The 20,714-nt window shown below is 41.0% G+C and overlaps 1 protein-coding gene across 1 annotated transcript; it reads right to left on the bottom strand.

Moving 5' to 3' along the window:
* Positions 1-840: 840 nt before the first annotated feature.
* Positions 841-20,443, bottom strand: LOC110558454 (bile acid receptor-like). The gene is given in 12 exon segments (XM_021653354.2): positions 841-2,023; positions 2,026-2,199; positions 5,521-5,634; positions 6,300-6,422; positions 7,331-7,444; positions 8,271-8,370; positions 8,510-8,614; positions 8,709-8,851; positions 11,422-11,562; positions 13,404-13,754; positions 15,547-15,655; positions 20,305-20,443. Coding segments are annotated over 11 exon segments (1,497 nt in total). The 5' UTR covers positions 15,611-15,655; positions 20,305-20,443; the 3' UTR covers positions 841-1,955.
* Between the last annotated feature and the right edge of the window lie 271 nt (positions 20,444-20,714).

Raw genomic sequence — 20,714 nt, 5'->3', positions numbered from 1 at the left:
ACTAGCACCACAGCTTCCTCCTCCGGGGCGACATCTTGAGATTGCCCAGCTACAGAGACTGTCGACCAAGACCAGCTAACCTGACTCCGTATGCTACACATAATAAATGTGCTAAGTTTCTAGGCTGTGGTGTGGTTGATGCCCCCTGTGAGAGGGGTCCACGTGTGGCTATTTAAACGAGCATGGCCCCAACTCCCTCCTCTATTTAACTGCTTGGTCCCTGCTGGGTGGAACTGTTTGAAAATGACTAGGTGAGAGTGTCAACTGGGAAGGGCTTTGAGATTTCCAAATCCTATGCCAGGCCCAGTCAGCCCCCTTCTCCTCTCCCTTGCCTCCAACTTGTAGATCAGAATGTAGACTCTCAGCTACTGCTCCAGGGCATACCTACTTGCTTCGTGCCAGGACCTGCCATGACCATCATGGACTCACCCTTTGAAACTGGAAGCAAGCCCCCAACTAAATGCTTTGTCTCATAAGTTACCTTGGTTATGGTGTCTCATCACAGCCCTAGAAAAGAAACTAAGATCCCAACTTTTCTGTACTTGTGTCTCTGTGTCTATCATTTTTCATTGAGCCTCACCCCAGTGAGGCTTCCAGAACCAAGTCATACAGGCTATGCATGGCAGGGTAGAGGTAGGGGAAGTAGTTCAGCAGTAGATAAAGGCACTTGTGTCTTTTAAGCCTGACAATCCATGAAACACATAAAGGTGGAAGGAGAGAACACACTCCACAGAACTGTCCCCTGGAGTCCATGTGTTTTGGCACACACACACACACACACACACACACACACACTTCTTTTTTAATTCAAAAGAAAAAAACAACAAATGTTGGCAAAAATTGTGAAGGAAAAGAAATCTTTATATGCTGTTGAAAAGAAGGCAGTCTCTGTGAAAAGCACTATATAGTTACCTCCAAACCTAAAAACAGACCTACCATGTATATAATCCATACCGCTTCTGGGAATACACCTGAAGGAATCCAGGGCCACATAAAATCACAAAGCCCACACAGTTGTGTTTATTACAGCCCAATTAACAGTGGCCAAGATACAAAATCCAACTCCATGCCATCACTAGATGGACGGATAAGTAAAATGTAATATATGCAGATACACACACAGTTCAGTCCATAAGAGGAATGAAATTATGTCATTTGCAGAAAAATAGATGGGGGGGTCTTTGTTTTTAAAGAAAATAAGCCAGACTCAGACTAGAATAAAATGTTTTCTTGCATGTATGAATCTATTGTTTTAGGACACAGAAGTAAAAGGAAACTATTGGGGGGGGGGGGCAAGGAGGGCATCAGTAGTATGGGGTAGTGGTAAATAGAAAGAAATATCTAATATACATGTATGACATTTTCATGATGAAACTCACTAGCATAGACTTATTTAAAAATATGAAGCAGATAAACAATTTGAAAAGGTTTTCTTCCTCTTTGATTATTCATGAAGTGCTGTGACGAAAAGAGGTGCTAAGCATTAGCTTTTATTAAGTTAATGTGTCCTTAATCCGAGAGGCATCCAAACTGCCTTACCTAATTATAACTAACTTTGTTCACATTTATAGGCTATATATTTTCAGCTAAATAAAAAAAAAAAAATTTAATTGACCATGACCATCAGTTCTCTTTTTTTTTTTTTCTTTTTCTTCTTCTTCTTCTTCTGAGATGAGTTCTACACAGCCCTGTATTGCCTTAAACATGGGATCCTCTAGCCTCCATCTCCCAAGTACAGGGATCGTGCCACCTCGTGGCTCCATTGTTTCTTTTGCATCCAATCGTGAAAAGAATCCTAGGGTGTTCATCTGCTGAGTCCAGAATTTCACACATCTGATGAGCCCTTCAGATCTCCAGTTTATATGACGACACAGTGATTTTTTTTTCACATTTTTCAAATCAGTCATCCAATTTTGGTTTTGAAATTTTAAGAGAAGCCTCAATACTGTAAGTTTTTAATAAAGTGAGTGCAAATTCCATTTCTCAGAGAACACAACCAATCTGGGGTCCTTTGTTTTCCACGCCGAAGGCTTTCCGAGTGGCTGTGACTCAGAGTTCTCAGCTCAGTGAGCCTCCCTATAAGGTGAGCAAAATGCTGTGGCTCTTCTGGATGGTACGCTTTTGAACACTTAAACAAAAGCTGTAGAACTGGTTCCTGTAGGCTCTCTACGTGCTGCTTATTTTTAAGGCATGGACGATCTGAAAAACATATTTATCTTAACGTTGATTTAAAGTGGTGGCAATAGTGAATGCACTTAAAATAATGCAGTTATTAAATAATACAAATTGAAAGTACTTACAGAATCCTAATACACATTAGATTCGCCAATTAAATTGTTCGTTATTTTATTTAATCTTCACGATGTTCTATTGAGCTATATTCTATTTTTATCACATTTTTCAGATTAGCTCCCTGAAATGGAGGGAGTTAAGTAATTTCCATAAAGTCATATGGGAAGGATCAGTGAGTACTGTTGGGAATAGAACAGCTATGATGGGCTTGCCTGAAACTTGGAAACAGTAGTGATCCTCCTACAGCCAACAGGAAATAAAGCGCAGACTTCATGGGTCCCTACTGTAAGATATAAGCTAACCAAGAATTTCTGAAGGTGTAGAAAGCCTTCATCTAGCCATACTGCAATGAAGCTCATAGGTGAAATGTTGAATACTTAAACAAAAGTTGTGGAATTGGTTCCTTTAGGTTTTCTACCTGCTGCTTATTTTTAAAACATGGACGATCTGAAAAAAAAAAAAAAAACTTTTTCTTAATGTTGATTTAATACTGTACTCAGGGAAAGGAATGGGGAAAAAAGAAACATCTTTTTGTGTGTTTGTTTGTTTTGTTTTGTTTTGTTTTATTTTGTTATTTGAGACAAGGTTTTTCTGTGTAGCCTTGGCTGTCCTGGACTGGCTTTGTAGACCAGGATGGTCTTGAAATCACAAAGATCCACCTGCCTCTCTCTTCCTGAGGGCTGGGATTGCAGGCATGAAATACCACAACCAGCTGGCACTCACAACTTAAAAAGTATTAAAAAAAAAAAAAAAAAAAAAGGAGCCAGGCAGTGGTGGGGGCAAGCCTTTAATCTTAGGACTCGGGAGACAGAGGCAAGCAGATCCCTGTGAGTTCAAGGCCAGCCTGGTCTGCAAAGCAAGTTCCAGAACTACACAGAGAAACCCTGTTTTGGGAAAAAAAAAAAAAAAAAAAGTAAAAATAGAGGGCTGGTCCAGCACTTAGGAGACCTGGCTGATCTTCCCAAGCACTGGATTCCAATTCACCTGCCCACATGGTGGCTCACAACTATCTGTAACTCCAGTTCCAGGGGACCTGACACCTTCTTCTGGACCCACAGACACTGCACACATGGAGTGCCCCTACAGACAAAGGAGGCATACACATCAATAAAAATAAATGAATAAAAATATTTTTTTAAAATAGCAAAAATAATGATGTGCTATCACGAAAAGTAAACAGGGAAATAGATAAGACTCTGGGCTGGGGAATGATAGCTATTTTGCAGAGACTAATCAGGGATATAACAACATTAACAGAGACCCAAAATGGTGAAGGAGAAAAAAGTAATTCTTAATTATTTGACAAAATGGGGAAAGATGGCATCATGTGGGCATGTGAACAAAAGGGGCAAAGGATGCATCAACAGCAGTAGAACCTATAGCAAGAACTTGCAGGACTCAGGAGACTTCTATGTCAAAAGCAAAGCTGTTGGGTAGAGGACGAAAAATCAGCAATAAAGAATAATAGAAGGAGCTTTGGGTTTAATCTGTGCAAAACAGAAAGCCATTGACACATACAAAGAGAGCAATGCCAGGGTCTGACATTTCCAGAGAATCCCTCTGGGTACTAATAGAGGGAGGGAGTCTATAGAGGAAAGAATTGGAAAAGCCAGTTAGAAACGTGCATCAGTTATGCTGCTCGGGCCAGAGACAGCAGGAAGCAGTTAAGTGCTGGGTGTATATGAGGGTTGAGTGAACAGATGTGTGATATGAGTATAGGAGAAAGAAAAGAAACTAAGGGTTAAAAAAAAACTTGTGTGTGCAATTTGGAAGATGGAGATACAGCGTGGTAGGGTGGAGGAGAAATATGAAAGGGTGACGCAGAAAGGTCTCAGGAGCTCAGTTTGGGGCCTGTTAAATTTGGCAGTCACATGGAAATCTTGAGGAGGCTATTTGTCTAACGGACTCTAAAGGAGCACACCAAGTTCATGGATAAGTTTGCAAGTATCAAATACACACAGGCCTTTAATGCTAAGAGACAAGATAGGACCATGAAGGAAGGAAGTGCAAAAGAAAACTGGGCCTTGTCACAACTACCTGTAACCCCAGTTCCAAGGGATCAGACACTTTCTTCTGAACTCAGCAGCACGAGGCACTCATGGTGCATAGATGCAGACAAAACATACACATAAAATATTGAAATAATGTAAAAGAAAGCTTTGTCCCAGAACAACTTCAATGTTTACCATTGTGAGAGAGGAAGAGGACAGAATAAAGGAGACTCCTAAAGAATAGCCAACCAGCAGGGAAAAATCAAGAGAGGATGATGATCCAGAGATTCAGTGAAATAATAAAGCTGTGAAAGCCAGTGGGATGGCTCAGCAAGAAAAGACCCTGTCACCAAACCTGACTATCTGAGTTCAACCGCTAGGACCCGTGTGGTGGGAAGACAGAACCAGCTCCCATAGGTTGTCCTCTGACCTCCACATGCATGACATGTATATACACACAACAAACAAACAAATAAATAAAACTCAAATGTCTAACAGAAAAAAACCCTACATGTATGAGTAAGTGGTTTAATTTGGAGTAGAAACTTTTTTAGACTACCATGTTTTTGCAGTTCTTTGCATGAACTAGGAAGATTTCCTTGGCTTGAGCAGTGAGTTACCCATGCTAAGCGACTGTCTCACCTCCACCTGGAGCCACTGTGTAATGCAGGTTACAGGCATGTCAAGAAGCGTCAAGCAAGAGGCGTCCCTCCTAACGTGCCGGAGATCGGCACCATGGCTTCAAAACTCCGCCCAAGGGCTCACCGGAAGCAGGCTGCCCCCTCGGTCTCTTCCAAGTGCTTACGATCTCTGCCAAACACAGCTGACGGGTCAAGCGAAATGAGGACCAAGAACTGATTTGCAGGATCAGCAATGCCAAGATCCTGAAGCTACTGACAGGTTGTGGTGGATTGGAGAGGACGGTATGAAATCTGACTGCGGAGGAATCATGGGTAAGAGGAGCAAAGCACAGACTGGAATATAGCTAGCTCCCTAAAGAAACTTTCTCTACCAGGGACTTGGGAGAGTATATCCAAGGTGAGGGCAAAAGAGCATTTTTTTTTTTTTTTAAGATGCAAGAAACTAAAACACGGTAGTGACCTTAAAGGAATGCCATAGAGCAAACTGCGAAGGAATGAAATGAGTACATTTGACCTCGGTTAGTAGCTCAATAAGCAAGAGCTTTGTGGCTTCCCATCCAGACGTCAGCGAGGGCTGTAGGGCTCAGGGTTTTTACCTGAAAAAAGCACTGTTGTTGCCGTAAGCAGAGCATATTCGGTATCCGTTACATTAAGATCATTCATTCTTCTGTAGAAGTAAGACAATGAGGCAATAAATTCTTTAGTAATACCTAAAAGGATTGATATAGGTGAATTTTCATCAGACTGTAGCACAGAAGCAAACGCACTGTGATCATCCTTTTTTCCCTCTCAGATGGCTTGCTGGCGTGGTGCCCAGCAGGGGCAGTTCCCTTTGTTGTGTCCTTGAAGCCCATGCCGGAACCTCAATAGGGGGCTCATTAGGTTTGCTACCAAGGAAGACCAGAACAATGCAGGGTGTCACCACGCAAACCAAGTAGGAGACTGTGGGACTGAGAGCCTTCGGCCTGCAGAGGCCCCTCTCTGGGTGTTTCAGTGTTTTCCACAGTAAGGCTCTCCCGTCTATCCATACTGGGATGTTTGCTATATATTACAACATCATCATCCTGGGAAACTGTGAAAAGCACCCCAAAGAATGAGCCGGAGTCCCCAAATAGCTTCCCACCCAACTAGGGAAAGAATTGCCATGTTGTAGCCAAAATAAGAAAATGGTTACAAATAGAATGCTCACTGGTGGCCTGCCTAACGTTAACAAAGGCATAGACTGTGCAAATGCTTTCACCATCACCGAAACACCCTTAGCAGAGAAAGCTGTGAAGCAGGAGAAAAGCCCATGGCGCTCTCTTTGTAATAAGAGGAAAAGAAGGGAGAAAAGGAAGCATGCCCACCCAAAATATGTTATATTGTACAATGTTACCAGTTAGAGTGGCAGAAGGGGAGCCTTCCTGAAAAAAGTTTTCCAAAGAACGAACATTTTCATCACCCCTTCGATTATGCACCTCCAGTGTATGAGCTGAGGGCTTTGGTGGTCTCACAGTACCTAGCAAAAGAGAAAAATACGAAGTCTGCTATTTTTTCCTAACCATTATATAGATAACAAATTCGGTATCGCTTCAGAATCCTGCATAACTATTATGTGAAAAACAATCTCCTAAAATGACATCTGCAACATTTTTGTTACTGTAACATAAAACCATATAATAGTTTATATTTCACAGAAAGACTGTATAGAAGGCCCTCCAAAATGAGCCATAGAGAATGACTTTCTGAAACACATATCCCTCCACGCGCCGCTCAGTTCATCAGAGGCTGTGGAAATTACGAAGTAAACGCTTTTCAAGCAATCAGAGACTAGTGTCATCAGGGGCCTCCCTTTAGCAACCTCAGAGTCTAGTGCATGCAGGGAAGAACAACCAATAAACCAGTCTACAGGACAGCCAAGGCTACACAGAGAACCCCTCCCAAAAAAAGTGTGTGTGTGTGTCTGTGTGTGTGTGTGCTTAATGTGGCATAACTTGTTGCTAAATTTAACATGTATGTGTTATTTAAAGTTATGCAGCAGGGCTGGAGAGATGGCTCAGGAGATGAGAACACTATCTTCCAAAGGTCCTGAGTTCAATTCCCAGCAACCACATGGTGGCTCACAACCATCTATAATGAGATCTGATGCCCTCTTCTGCCATGCAGGTGTATATGCAGATAAAGCACATAAAATAAATAAATAAATCTTTAAAATATGAAAATAAATAAATAAGTAAATAGATAAATAAATAAAGTTATATGGCGGTGCACACCGTTAATCCCACCACTCTGGGAGGCAGAGGATCACTGTGAGTTCAAGGCCAGCCTGGTCTACAAAGCAAGTCCAGGAGAGCCAAAGCTACACAAAGAAACCCTGTCTTGAAAAGCAGAAAAAAGGAAAGAAAAAGCTCTTTTTCTCCTTCTTACTTGCAGAGGGTGAGTCTTTCACACGGCAGAGCTGGGCTGCGTGCAGGAACACCACTTCTGTTTCCGACTCCTTCCGCAGTACGGTCTGATCCTCGCTGGGTAGATTTTCAAACCCTTAAAACAAAGCACCGATTATCCAAGCATCATGTTCACAACCAAATGCTTGAAAATATCTATTTACTTATCAACCCTAAGTGCTTCTTGGGAATAACCACTGTATATACATTCAAATCTGAATAAAATTCCTGCTTCTACATGGTAATATTTATTTTAGGGCCCTCTTATCAGGACTAGGTGACACTTTGCTTATGGCAAGAACAAATCTAACACAGTTGCTTTAGCCTTGAAGAAGAATGTAATTTTACAAAGAGTTTCTGTATCTGTAAATATATAGTAAAGCTGGGTTATATATAACAAAGTTTTGGCCAACTGTGGTTTGTTCTAGTATTGTACAGGGAACTTTCTTTGATCCCTGTTTCATCTTTAAAAAAAAAAAAAACTACATCATTATAATAGTTTTTGCAGATATTCAGATTTTTTTTTTTTTTTTTTTTTTTTTGGTCAGAAGTAACATTGCTGAAACCAGGGCCTCACACACATTAGACAGGCACTCTGCCACTGAGCTGTATACCCAGTTCCACATTTAGAAGTTTTTGTTTGCTATACTATAGCCCTTTACCTTAAAAACAGAGAATTTGGGGCTGGAGAGACAGCAGTTAAGAGCTTCTGTTGCTCTTGCACAGATTTCGAGCTCAGTCCCCAGCAGCCACATGGTGGCTCATGGTCATCAGTAACCCCAGCTCCAGGAGTTTCTACACTCTCTTATGGCCTCCACGATATGGTATGGACGTGGTATCAATATGTACTTGCAGGCAAAAACATGCATGACACATAACCATAAGCATAATTAAATCTTAAAAAAAAATAATGAGAGTTTAACCTGGGAGTCCCTTGGTAAAATTCATCAGCCCCTGTGTGTGCAGGACTGCTGCCTCTGTGAGTCTCAAAAAGCTCAGCTCAGGGTTGGAACACTCCTGCACCTAGTCCACAGAGAGGAATAAAAATGATGAATAGTATTTTCTTTCAGATAATTACTGAAAATTTTCAACCGTTTTTACTGTCATTTCCCAATAACATTCACCAATTACAAGTTATGTCTTGCCAGCAATGAATACATACAAGTGTACTTATTTCCCATAAGGGAATCATGGACTCTTGATGAGCAGTCACTATGGTATTCATGAGACGGCGTTCCTCTTGGGTTAGTGTCATGCTGCCCTGAACCTGTAAGGAAACAGAGGGCGCCTGTTATACATGCCTCTTACACGTGCTGTTGATGAGGAAACAAGAGGCCGTGTGGAAGGAAAGCCTTGCTTGCCCCTTTTCCAGGTGTAGTGGTGGACGATACAAGCCGGCTGTCTGCTCCTTCATCTTCCCATCGGATGTCAGAGTAAAGGGCAGCCTTGTTCTTGACCTTCTTTCGAAGTCTCTTCGATTTACACTGGATCTCCGTGAGCAAACCTGGGACAGCACAAAGTTGACACACAGTTGTTGGTTTTTTGTTGTTGTTGTTGTTGTTTTCACTCAGAAAATAACACTGTAGGATTTGATGGAAATGGTCTTAAATGAGTAAAAGGTCATAGGCGTCTCTTATGCGTGTATGCATCAACTAAATTTCCTAATGTTCCTTTTTCCCTTCATAGCTACCTTGTCTGCTTGAAAATCATAGTCATAGAAAGTCATAGAAGACAAAGATTAAAACGTAATTTTTCATTTCCAAATTATGTGTAGATTTTTACATAATAAATTCACACATTAATTTCATCTTGGAAGTGAGATAGATTGTCATTTTATAGAACAGTAGAATTGCCTTATCTATAACTATCATCACTGGTTTTATGTAAGAAGGTTAAGAAAGACTATCTTGGGATTTTCAAATTAAACTAAGCCAATTTTTCCTATAAACCAGAAAAAGCATTTAACTCTTTCAAACGTGAATAACATTTACTTGAGGATTGTTGTTGTTTGTTGTTTTTAAGGATTTACTTTTAATTATTTATGTGAGCCCGTGTGTAGGAATGTACGAGCAGGGCAGGTGCCCACGGATGCCACAGGGGCATGTCCCCTTGAGCTGGAATTAGAGTTGGTTGTGAGCCACCCAAAGTGGGTGCTAGGACCCAGAGTCAGGTCTTCTGCAAGAGCAGTGTGTGCTCTTAATCCCTGAGCTGTTTCTCCAGCCTGGGGATGGTTGTTTTTATAGAGTGTTTAATCCTCAAGTTGTAGCTTTACTGGACCAGCAGCAGCTCCCATAAATCAATACTAAAAACTATGCAAGTATTAATATATCTGTCATTTTCATAAGTATTTAAAGCATACCCTAGTAAAATGAAAAATAAAATAAAAATTAATGAGGAGCTGGAGTATAGAACCAAAACCTTAACCTTAAACCAAAACCTTAAAACCCTTCTGTATTATTTTATTATTTATCATTTTATTATTTTATTATTTATTGTCAGAGAAAAGGAATACAAAAAATATGAAGCCAATTTTAAACATATCAAATATTGGGCATGTATTTGATGCACCTGTAACACAGGTGTATCACACCTGTAACCCCAACTGCTCAAGAGACTGTATCAAGAAGATCACATGCCAAATACGAGCCTTGGCAGCTCAGACAGACCCTGTCTTCACTTGTTTTAAGTGGAAAGAGAGTCTGTGTGTATAGCTAAGCGGTAGATGGTCTAACTTGGGAAACCTGAGCATCGTGACAGTACTAGAACAGTTGAAGGGTAAAGGAAGATCTACAGCAATGGTGGCAAGACAAGGATGCATGGATAACGTGAAGAGGCCATGCTCACCAATCACAATGATTGAACTCATCCATTTTCTTTTGCTTCATCTGGCCATAATCCCTTTGAGTCTAAGTGAAGGATGATTTACTTAATTTATAGAGTCCCTCCGAGTTCCCTTGTACAGACATGTCCTGATACAGGTGAAAAGACAACTTTTGGGCCAGGCGTGGTAGCACACATTTTTTAGTTCCAAAATTTGGAGGGCAGAGGCAGGGGGAATCTCTGAGTTTGAGGCCAGCCTGGCATACAGAGCAAGATCCAGGTCAGCTACGTAATAAAATCCTGTCTATAAATTGAATTAATAAATAAAATAAAAGACAACTTTTTCAAGTGTTGCTTTGGACTGAGTTGTGTCTCCCAAAGCTCTCTGCTAAAGCGCTAACCTCTGATGTGATGGTACTGGGGCACAGGTCCTGACACCCGCAGTTGGATAGCAGGTAGGCTTTTGGGAGCTACTAGCTTTAAATTTTGCACTTAAATTCAGAATATAATTTTTCAGTTCAGTGTATAATTTTAGGCTAAGTAACATAAAAATACAAGATCTGTTTAAAATTATTATCTGGATTTATTTTATTTTACGTGTGTAAGTGTTTTGCTTGCATGCATGTGTGCACACAACATTCATGCCTGGTACTTGGAGAGCTCAGAAGAGGATCCAGAAGAACGGGATCCTCTGGAACTGGAGTTAGAGCTGCCATGTGGACGCTGGGAACTGGGCACAGAGCCTCTGCAGGTGCTCATAGCCGTTGAGCTAACTCTCCAGCCTCCAAAGAACTTCTAATTAAGACAAAATTATGACTGGTTCCAAAATTAGAGCAATACAGTACAGCACCACATCGTGGAAATCACTACTTAAGTTGATAACGGGCCATCCATTTGAGCAGCTGCTGTACATATGTGTGTGGTGGACTTATAGAAGTGAATACGGCAATATTCAAAATAACTCTTGAAGAACGCTTTACATTCTCCGTAAGGCTGGAATTTTTTATTTTATTATTTTTAAATTTGACTGTGCTAGGGGAGCACGCAGCCTCCCACTAACACAGATTACGACCCAAGTTTCCCACCTTTGTGGAAATTAGAGCGGTCAGGTCAGCACATCCCCGGTGCAATGGATGAGCCTGGCCCCGGGAGAACCACCACCGTTACCGCGATGTCGTCCCTGCCAGGGAAGTAAGGCTGCGAAAAATTAAATCCCCCTCCGGAAACCAAAACCACAAGCACAACGGCACTTACATTCTGCCAGCATCCCCACCGCCTTACACTTTTTCAGTCTGCACTCTTGGCATTTTCTACGCATGTACGTGTCCATTTCACAGTGGCCGCCATTCTTGCAGCTGTACACCGCGTTTTTGGTAATACTACGTCGGAAGAAACCTAACAACAAAAGTCGTCAAAGTTTAGCATTGATATTTTTAGTTACTTCTCATTTTTATTTTTATTAACATTAGGTAGAATCAGGTTAACCAGATTATTTCCATAAAATGAAGGGGTTTCCCTCTCAATAGTTTGTAATATACTTATTGTGTATTAAATTGTGTATTATCAAGTGGAAGGTTATGTGATTCTTTCCAGTTGATATACTCATTCCATCCTGATGTTGTCTCTTTCATGATAATGTCCGGAGATTAAACTTGAGTACCCTTATCACGGTAAAATGATTACCTATAAGAATTTTTTAAACTATTTTTCAGAATCTCAAGATCCCACAAAGCATTCTCTCTCAAGGTTCCTTGGAGAGAATACATGGTTACCTAAAATAAAAATGTCAGAAAAGCGTATCTTTTCTAAGCCCTCACAGTTTGATTTTGGGCACAGGGGCAGGAATGCCCGTGCAGACTACCCCTCTCCATTTAGCTTCCCCTTTGGGAAAGCCTTTCTCTTCCCTTTCTCTCCTTTGTGCCTTATTCAGTACAGTAATCCTGCCCCGCCTTATATCTCTTCTGGTAGACACTTAAGAGCATTTCGCCATTTCAGTTCAACAAAGGAAGTAAAAGCTTAGCTCAGGTTTTCAAAATTGCCAGGCTCTTCAGCTCAGCTTTAACAGTGAGGTACTGATTTCAAAAGCAGGCCATCCTTGCCCAGCTACTCTGCTCAGGATTTCCTATAGCCGTCATCTTTCCTGTAGTCGTCATCATTTGGCTATTTTTTGCAAGTGTTGAGTTATAAGACTTAGGGGTAAATTTTTACCCTGAACAAACACATTTATTCATGTTTTTCTGTTTTTTGGGTTGTTTTATTTTGTTTCTGAGGGTGCTAAGATCAAATCCAAAACTAGGTGCTAAGTGCCTCATCCTTACGTTTTCTGATTAATGATGTGCTGGAGTGCTTCAGAACTGTTAGAATCAGTTGTAACAGTTTGCTCTTTGCAAACACTGGCCCTCACTTCCAGACTTTCAGTTTGTTCTCTTTCTTTACCAAGCACTTAAAAAAATCTTTTGACTTAGAATCATAGAAGTCATTTATTTCAAATTTTCTCCAAGTGTGTAAATTGTATCAACCACATAAAAAGATGTCATGCTTAACATTCGGATCCTTATAAAATGTAATGTTTTGTTCCAGCACCACAATTCTTTTTGAACTAGGGAAACATTTGCTTGCATGTATTGAGTTGCACTGAAATGTAAAAGTCTTCATCAAAAACGAAAAAAAAGACAGACCCAATAGTGAACCTTAATACCAATGCTTGGGAGACAAAGGCAGGTGGATTGCTGAGAGTTCAAGAACAGCCTGGTTATTACAGTGAGTTCCAGGACAGTCAGTATTGCATAGAAAGATGTTTTCTCAAAAAAAAAAAAAAAAGATAAGGAGGAGGAGAAGAAAAGGAAGAGAGGGAAAAGGAGAAGAGAGGAAAGGGAAAAAAAGAAAAGAAAAGAAATTGACCAGGGACAGTCATAGTGGCCCACACCTTTAATCCCAGCACCTAGAAGACAGAGGCAGGCATATCTCTGTGAGTTCAAAGCCAACCTGCTCTCCATAGTGAGTTCTAGGCCAGCCAGGGCTACATACTGAGACCCTATTTCAAAAACAGAAAAAAGAAAGAGAAAACAAGAAACAAACATTAAACTTAGTATTTTATTTGCCTGCCTTTAATCACACAGGTTGGCCCTTTTAACATGCTTCCCCCTAGTTTTATTTCTCATGTTTTATAAAGCATTTGTGTGTGTGTGTGTGTGTGTGTGTGTGTACACCAGATGTGTGCAGCGCTTACCCCTTACCTTTGCAGCCCTCACAGGTAAGTGCATTGTAGTGATACCCTGACGCCTTATCACCACAGACCGTGCAGAGCTCATCTCGTCCCTTCCAGCGTAAAGAAAAGGTTGATCTGGACCTTGGCATCCCAGGGAATCCGTCCTCAACATCACGAACATAAGCAGACTGACTTGATTCAGGAGCGTCGCGTACACACCAGCCGCCTCCGCTGTACTGTGGATCCAAGCCGAGAGTGTTGAAATGGCTTTGCAAAGACGGGGACGGTAAAGCCGGAGGGAACTGAGGGCCAGAATACTGGCAACAGGGGGCTTCTTGGAAATCACACAGCTCAGAATGGACTTGTTCTGGCAGAAAATCTAGTTTCATTAACATAAAAAAAAGAATAAAACATAAAAAGTCAAAAGTTCATAATTGTTTTCAAACTTCAAAATGATGTCTTATGCTCAACAGAAAGTTCATTCAACACATCCACGACATCACAGGGCTTGCGGCCTAGCATGACGGGAACACGGTAAATGGAACTATCAGACCTAATGCTCACACCCCAGAGGTGGACAGAGGTGGACCAGGAGCCAGCAGGAAGGGCATTGGTTGCTAGTGCTACAGGCACCAATCTAGTTTCTCTCCTTGAGGAAACGTGACTATTTCCCGGATTTTTAATTGAGTTTTTTCCCCCCTAAGTTATGCATGTGGTTATTGTCACAATATTAGCAGAGACCACTTTCAGCATCCTGCACATAGGCCCAGAGGCAGGATGAGCACAGCCTCAGCCCACTAGTCCTGTTTTAACGAGGCCCGTTGCTGTGGGCTCCTTAACCAAAATGTTCTTGGGACTTTCCAAACACCTGCCCAGCCCAAGCCACACACAACAGTCCTCTTGGCCTCATTTGGTGATGTCAATTTGGGACCCACTTCTTGGGGGCACAACACCTCCCCCTCCAGATTTCCCAGTTAGGGACCTTAAAAGAACACCCTTGTCTCCAAACAACATTTTTAATTAGATAAAATAAAATTTAAAAATGTGCTTTGTGCTCCTTAAGTCTGCTGACCCCGGTCAGCTCTGGTTAACCTTTTAACCGAAGAACGATCCAGCACCGTGTACCTGTCGAGAGCCACACCTGTCTCTAACCCTAACAGTTACAACTGTTGTCAGTACAAACGGGCCAGAAACAATATAAATTGACGAATTAACTCCCCAAAAGAAAAAAAGAAAAAAAACAAAACAAAACACGAATTTCAAACAAAACAAGACAACAGCAAACAGCCTTTTTTTTGTTTGAATTTCTCATTTAATTTATTGGCTGAGATTAGGGTGGGGTTGACATGTCTCTGACCCTTTTGCCACTTGTGGGACCTTTTCCTGCTACGGGGTTGCCTAGTCCGGCCTTGGGGTGACGGGATGTGTCCAGTCTTACTGTAGCTTCTTATGCCATGCTTGGTTGATGTCCCTGGGGGGCCTGCTTTTTTCTGAGGGGAGGAGAGGCGAGGTGAACCTGAGGGAGAAGGGAGGTAGTGGGAAAGACTGGGGGAGGGGAGGGAGAGGAAACTGTGGTTGGGATGTAATACGTGAGAGGGGAAAAAAAAAATGAGTTCTGCTCCTGCAGAGGACCAGGGTTCGGTTCCCAGCACGGTAGCTCACAAATGCCTGTAACTCCAGTTCCAAGCAGACCCAATGCCTCTGGCTTCCATGGGAACCTGCACTGCAAATAATCACACACACAGATACACAAAACAATACAAGTAAATCTTTAAAAAAAATAAAAACTCATCAAGCACGACCACTGTACCGTTCACGTACAGTTTAACACAGAAGTTCGCCTCCATTTGCCCTTAAAATTAACTTCAATTTTTACAAGTTAATTCTTTTTTAATTTAATTTTTTTTAGATTTGTTTACTTTGTGGGTGAGAATTTCACATTACTGTATGCCTGTGCACTTCTTGCATGCCTGGTGCCCAAGGAGGCCACAGAAGGGTATCCGACTCTCTGAAGCTGGGATTACAGAGGTTGTGAGCCATCATGTGGGTGCTGGGGCTCGAACTCTGGTCTTCTGGAAAAGCAGCCAATGCTCTTAACTGCTGAGCCATCTAGCCACACACACACACAAAATATTCTATTAACAGTTGTACTGCAGTTTTTTATTACATACCATAATACTGGGTGGGATCAGCAAAACAGTAGCCGTCAGATGCAGCGACAGAGGTGTTTGCCATTCTCTAGTCCAGCTTGGGCGATGCTAGACACTTTGGGAATGAAACCTGAGGGGGCAAATTGCAACAGACCACTTAGAACGTCATCACAGTAGAGTGTAAAGCCAGGCATGGTGGCACATGCCTGTAATCTCAGCACTTTAGAGACAGAGGCAGGAAGATCATCACTGTAAAACAACCAGGACTCAGTAGTAAAGTTCAAGACCAACCCAAGCTGCAAAGCAAGATTCTGTCCCAAAGAAAACAACAACAAGTTACAATGGCTTATTTTGTTAATACAAAGTCTGAGCTGGTTAGATGGCTCAAGGGGTAAGGAAGCCTATAACAGAAGCCTGGCAGCCTGAGTTCAGTCCCAGGCAAAGATGGGAGAAGAGAACCAACTCCTCAAGGGTGTCATCGGCCCCCCACCTGTGTCCTATGGCACATGCACACACCCATATCTGTCATGTGTGCCCACCATCTCTCTCTCTCACACAATAACAATTTCTTAGAAAAAAAAACAGTGAAAATTTACAGAATTTGTAGGAGACTTATACTTCCCCTTTAATCAAGAAATTTTTCTTTTTTTCAAACACCAAATTATTCAATTTTGCCAATTTCTTATTGCTTAGTCTTTAAATTACTTTAGCAATAACCATTAGAAGCACACCAAATTTGAGGTTAGAACTCACACGCATACTTGTGGGTGACTTTTTTATACTTCTCTGAAACCTCAGCCCTCTGCTGTAGCACCAGCACTCTCCTAGCAAAGCTGTTGGTGTCTGTGAAACTCAGCACAGCTCTCAACAGTCCCCGCTGCTCTAGGACTGGAGCGGTGGCTCAGCAGCCCAGAGCACTCACTGCTCTCCATAGGACAAAGTTTGCTTTCAGGCTCATGACTGACTAACAACACCAGCCCCAGGCAATCCAACACCCTGTTCTGACCTACGTGCTCTCGGGTGCACACGTGCGCACACGCACACACAAATACACAGAGAGAGAGAGACAGACAGACAGACAGAGAGGGAGAGAGAGGGGGGATTTTTTTTGTTGTAGTTCACACAGTCATAATGGCACATGCTTTTAAACCCAGCATTCAGGAGGCGAGGGGCAGATAGATCTCTCCACATTTGAAGCCAACGTGGTCTAGTAAAGGGTTCCAGGCCAGGCAGGGCTACATAATGAGACCTTGTCTCAAAATAAAGAAATAGAATTTTTAAATTATTTTAATGGTTTCCAAATCACCATGTTTTAAATTAAGGTGAAACACAGAGAAAACGAGGCTTTTTCATGAATACAAAGGAAGTTAAAGAGTGGGAAACAATAGCTTTCCTGGCATTTTCTAACCATCCAAGTCTTTTGAAAATATTTTTTTCTCCAGCACTCTGATACCATAAATAGTGAAAGATTAATGTTGGCACTGCTTGAACAATGACAGCAGTTCATCAGTTTTACTTCGAATGGGAAGACACAAAAGGTAAAAGCTATAAGAAAAACATTATCAAAAATCTAAGCCTAGTCCTTATGGGTAATTTGTATGTTTTTGTTATTTCCTGGGAAGAAACTCCAAAAAGGAAATGTCTTTAAATAGCACTATCCAGGAAACCACAGTTCTGAAGCTGAGAGAAGACCTCCATAGAGGCTGTCATACTTGTAGCTTTATCCCCTCCAAGACAAGATAAGGAGCTGGCAGAGAGCCGGCATTCCTCCGGAGGCTGAGGCAGAGGATGTGTGAGTTTGAGGCCGCCTGGAACCATAGAGAGACCTAGAATCAAAAAGGAGGAAAAACATCATCTCAAAAGGAAACAGCAAAGAAGATGGTTTTTGTTGTTTTACGGGAGTTTTAGTAAGTTGTTTTCATTGGTTTGTTTTTTGAGATAGACTTTCATGTAGCCCAGGCTGGCCTTCGACTACTGATCTCCGTGCCACCATGCCCAGCAAAAAATAAAAAATAAAAAAAAAAAAAAATAAATAAAAAAAATAAAAACAAAATAAAATAAAAAACATATAGATGACACGCCTGAGTATCTGAAATTATTTTTGGTGTGTTACTTATGTGAGCCCCATAGCTAACATTTCTCCCTGCATGAAGATTATTCCAAAAGTGATATGTCTGAAAGCTGTGTCCTGGGCCTGGTGTGGTGATGCACACCTTTGATCCCGGCGCTCAGGAAGCAGAGGCAGGCAGATCTCTGTGAGCTCGAGGCCAGCCTGGTCTACAGAGTGAGTCCAGGTCACAGAAAAACTCTGTCTTGAAAAGAAAGAATGGCAGGAAGGAAAGAAGGAAGGAAGGGAGGGAGGGAGGGAAAAAAGAGAAGGAAGGAAGGCAAGAATTTGTGTCCCATTCTGCCTAGTGGAGCTAGCCCCCTTTAAGAGCAGATGGGACAGTGACAGTATTGAATGAAGCAGGAACAATGCCTTTGGGTAAGTGAACTTTCAATATGAAATTTCCCCTGAGTAGAATACCACCAATAACATCACCATGCACGCCTGTTTCTCCACTACCATGAGTCAGTTGTCCCTCTACCTCTGTAATTCAACTGACTCTCCCTATGAAAACAATTCTGAGCTGAATGTGGTGGCATCTTCCCGTAACCTTAGCACTTGGGAAGTGGAGGCAGGAGGATCAGGCAGCCTCAGCTACACAGTGAGTCCTAGGCCAGCCTCAGCCATGTAGTGGAAGTCTTGGTTTCTTTGAAAACTCAGTTATGTTATGTAAGTACATGTTTGTTTTAATACCAAGTGTGGAATATGAGGCTGCTTTTAGATCGTCCGCAGCTATTAAATCTGATTGCCTCAGGTGGGCTCGGAGAGGGGCGTGGTGTTTGCCAGCTGCAGATAGTTTAATTCTGAAGACTCTGAGAGGAAAGGGAAAGTATGATGGCTTGATACCACATGATGGAAAAAGAGAACCCCCTCCCAGCCATCGTTCTCCACACCCACTCTATAGTACATTTGTGCACACACTCACAAACAACACAGATAAGTAAACAGAACATGATATAATTTAAAAAGACTCAAGCAGATTATTGATAAACTAGATGTGTAAGAAAGTTTCTGTACTGCTAGAGAGAAAGTTCTCCATAGATCTGTCTTGTTATCTTTACTAGTAAATATTTTTTTGTAAATATTTATTTAAAACAAAATAGCTTAGCTAGAAGAGAACCTTTTAGCAAGATAATCAACTCACCATGGACAAAATCTGTTTTTTCTTAATATAATATGTATTATAAATATATAACTTATATATTATAAATATAACTTACTAAAAAGGGTCTTTTTCACAAATTGTGATTGGTATATTTTTTAAGATGCTTAATTCTTTTGCATTTTCTCCTCCTTAATCAAAACTTGGTCTCAAAGAATTTCATCTATCTAAAGTTTTAACAGGAAAAAGAAACACCAATTCTTGAGAACTAGATTCCATAGTGAGAATTTCAGATTTTTTAGATTTTTCTCGTGTAGTGTGGGTCACTACATGAATTGTGAATAAATGAATGATATGAATTAATTTAGCCGAGGAGATTACTTTAAAAGAAAAATGTTTTCATTGTTAACAGTACTTGTAAAAGTGGTTTACAGGGCAGAGCTGTTCTTTGATGCAAAATCATCAGAAACAATTTTGCATGGTCATGCATCTTTGCCCTAAGGTTCTCCTGTCAGAATTTACCCTAATCAGAGAAAATGAGAAGAATGTCTTTGAACAACAACAGAAATAAAGGTTTATTAATTCCTTTATGGGAGTTTGTACTTGGCAATATAGAAGGCACTTTCCGATGTATATAGTTAACCTGTAGTTTTGATAGTAATTTATTGACAAATAATTAACCCATAAAATTCAGCTTTAACTATAGAATTCAGAATATTCATATCCTATGCAACTGTCATCACCACATAACTCCAAAGCACCTTAATACCTTCCTCAGACCTCAAATCCAACATGAGTCACCCCCACCCTCTTTCCCAAACACCTGCCATCACATTCATTTAGTCTAGATATTTCACGCAAAAAGAGCCATACAGTAGTGCATATAGTTTTAAAAAATAATTATTAATTCATATTACCTCAAATAATTTAATAGAGTAATAATGATAGCAGAAGAGAAACATGCTAATATTTAGAAAATTAGCGAAACTATGAAATTAACGCATTCTATATTTCAGAACTATAGAAACATAATTTGGGTCTATTTCCCTAATCTAGTCTTTGTACTTATTATAACAATTTCAACAGAGATATCGTATACAGAATATATTCCATGTTGTTTTGAATCTACTTACAACCTAGCCTTTCAAGACTAAAAACAGTATCAGTAAGTTCTTAAAAACAGGTTTCACTTAGTAAATGGAACAGTGAGCATCATTCCTGGACCACCCAGAGTCTTAAATCAAATGGCAACTAAGCGCAACTGTAGGCCAAAACTGCATTGAGCTTGTACGGGCAAGAACGGAGTTACTGTGCAATCCACCGTATCCACAAAATTGTTATTTTTAAGCAAAGTGATTTTTAGGGATTAACTTTAATAATAACAATCAGCTTCCTCAATTTTGCAAAGAAAGAAACTTGTGATGGTAGAGGGTAAGGATCTGAAAAATGCCTTTTTGTTAACATAGTAACGTTTAGTGAACATTTAAAGTGGCAACAACATTAACATTCATATTTAATTCGGGCAGAAGAGTAAAAACTTGTCTTATTTTAGAGAAAACAAAATACTCACAATTGGCTGGTGCTCCTAAGATCTGCCCTCTTCCTCACAGAATGAGAAGATAGATTTAGCAACTCCGTTGACTTCCCAGCCGAGCAGAGTGGACACTCTCCCTGCTTATCAGAGGCAGGGGACACGGCATCCATTTAGGCTCCAGACACTCTGCAGAGCACTGCCTCAGCTCTATCTCACAAACTTCCCACACGATCCTCTCTTGGGTCACACAGGGGCAATTACAGGCTGACATAAATCAAAATGTAACCGGCCCATCAGGGGTCAGGGCTTTTGAGATACACAGGTCCCACTCTTCAGCGCTCCTTATTGTTTACTTAATAAATGCTTTGTTTTCTTGGTTGAATTTGATATTCTTCCACTTCCAGCTATAAAACAGAGGGTTTCTGCAAGGGAGTAGGTAATGCATG

This window comes from Meriones unguiculatus, chromosome 10 (genome assembly GCF_030254825.1).
Source record: "Meriones unguiculatus strain TT.TT164.6M chromosome 10, Bangor_MerUng_6.1, whole genome shotgun sequence".
NCBI classification, from domain to species: Eukaryota; Metazoa; Chordata; class Mammalia; order Rodentia; family Muridae; genus Meriones; species Meriones unguiculatus.
This window is presented reverse-complemented; position numbering and strand designations above follow the sequence as displayed.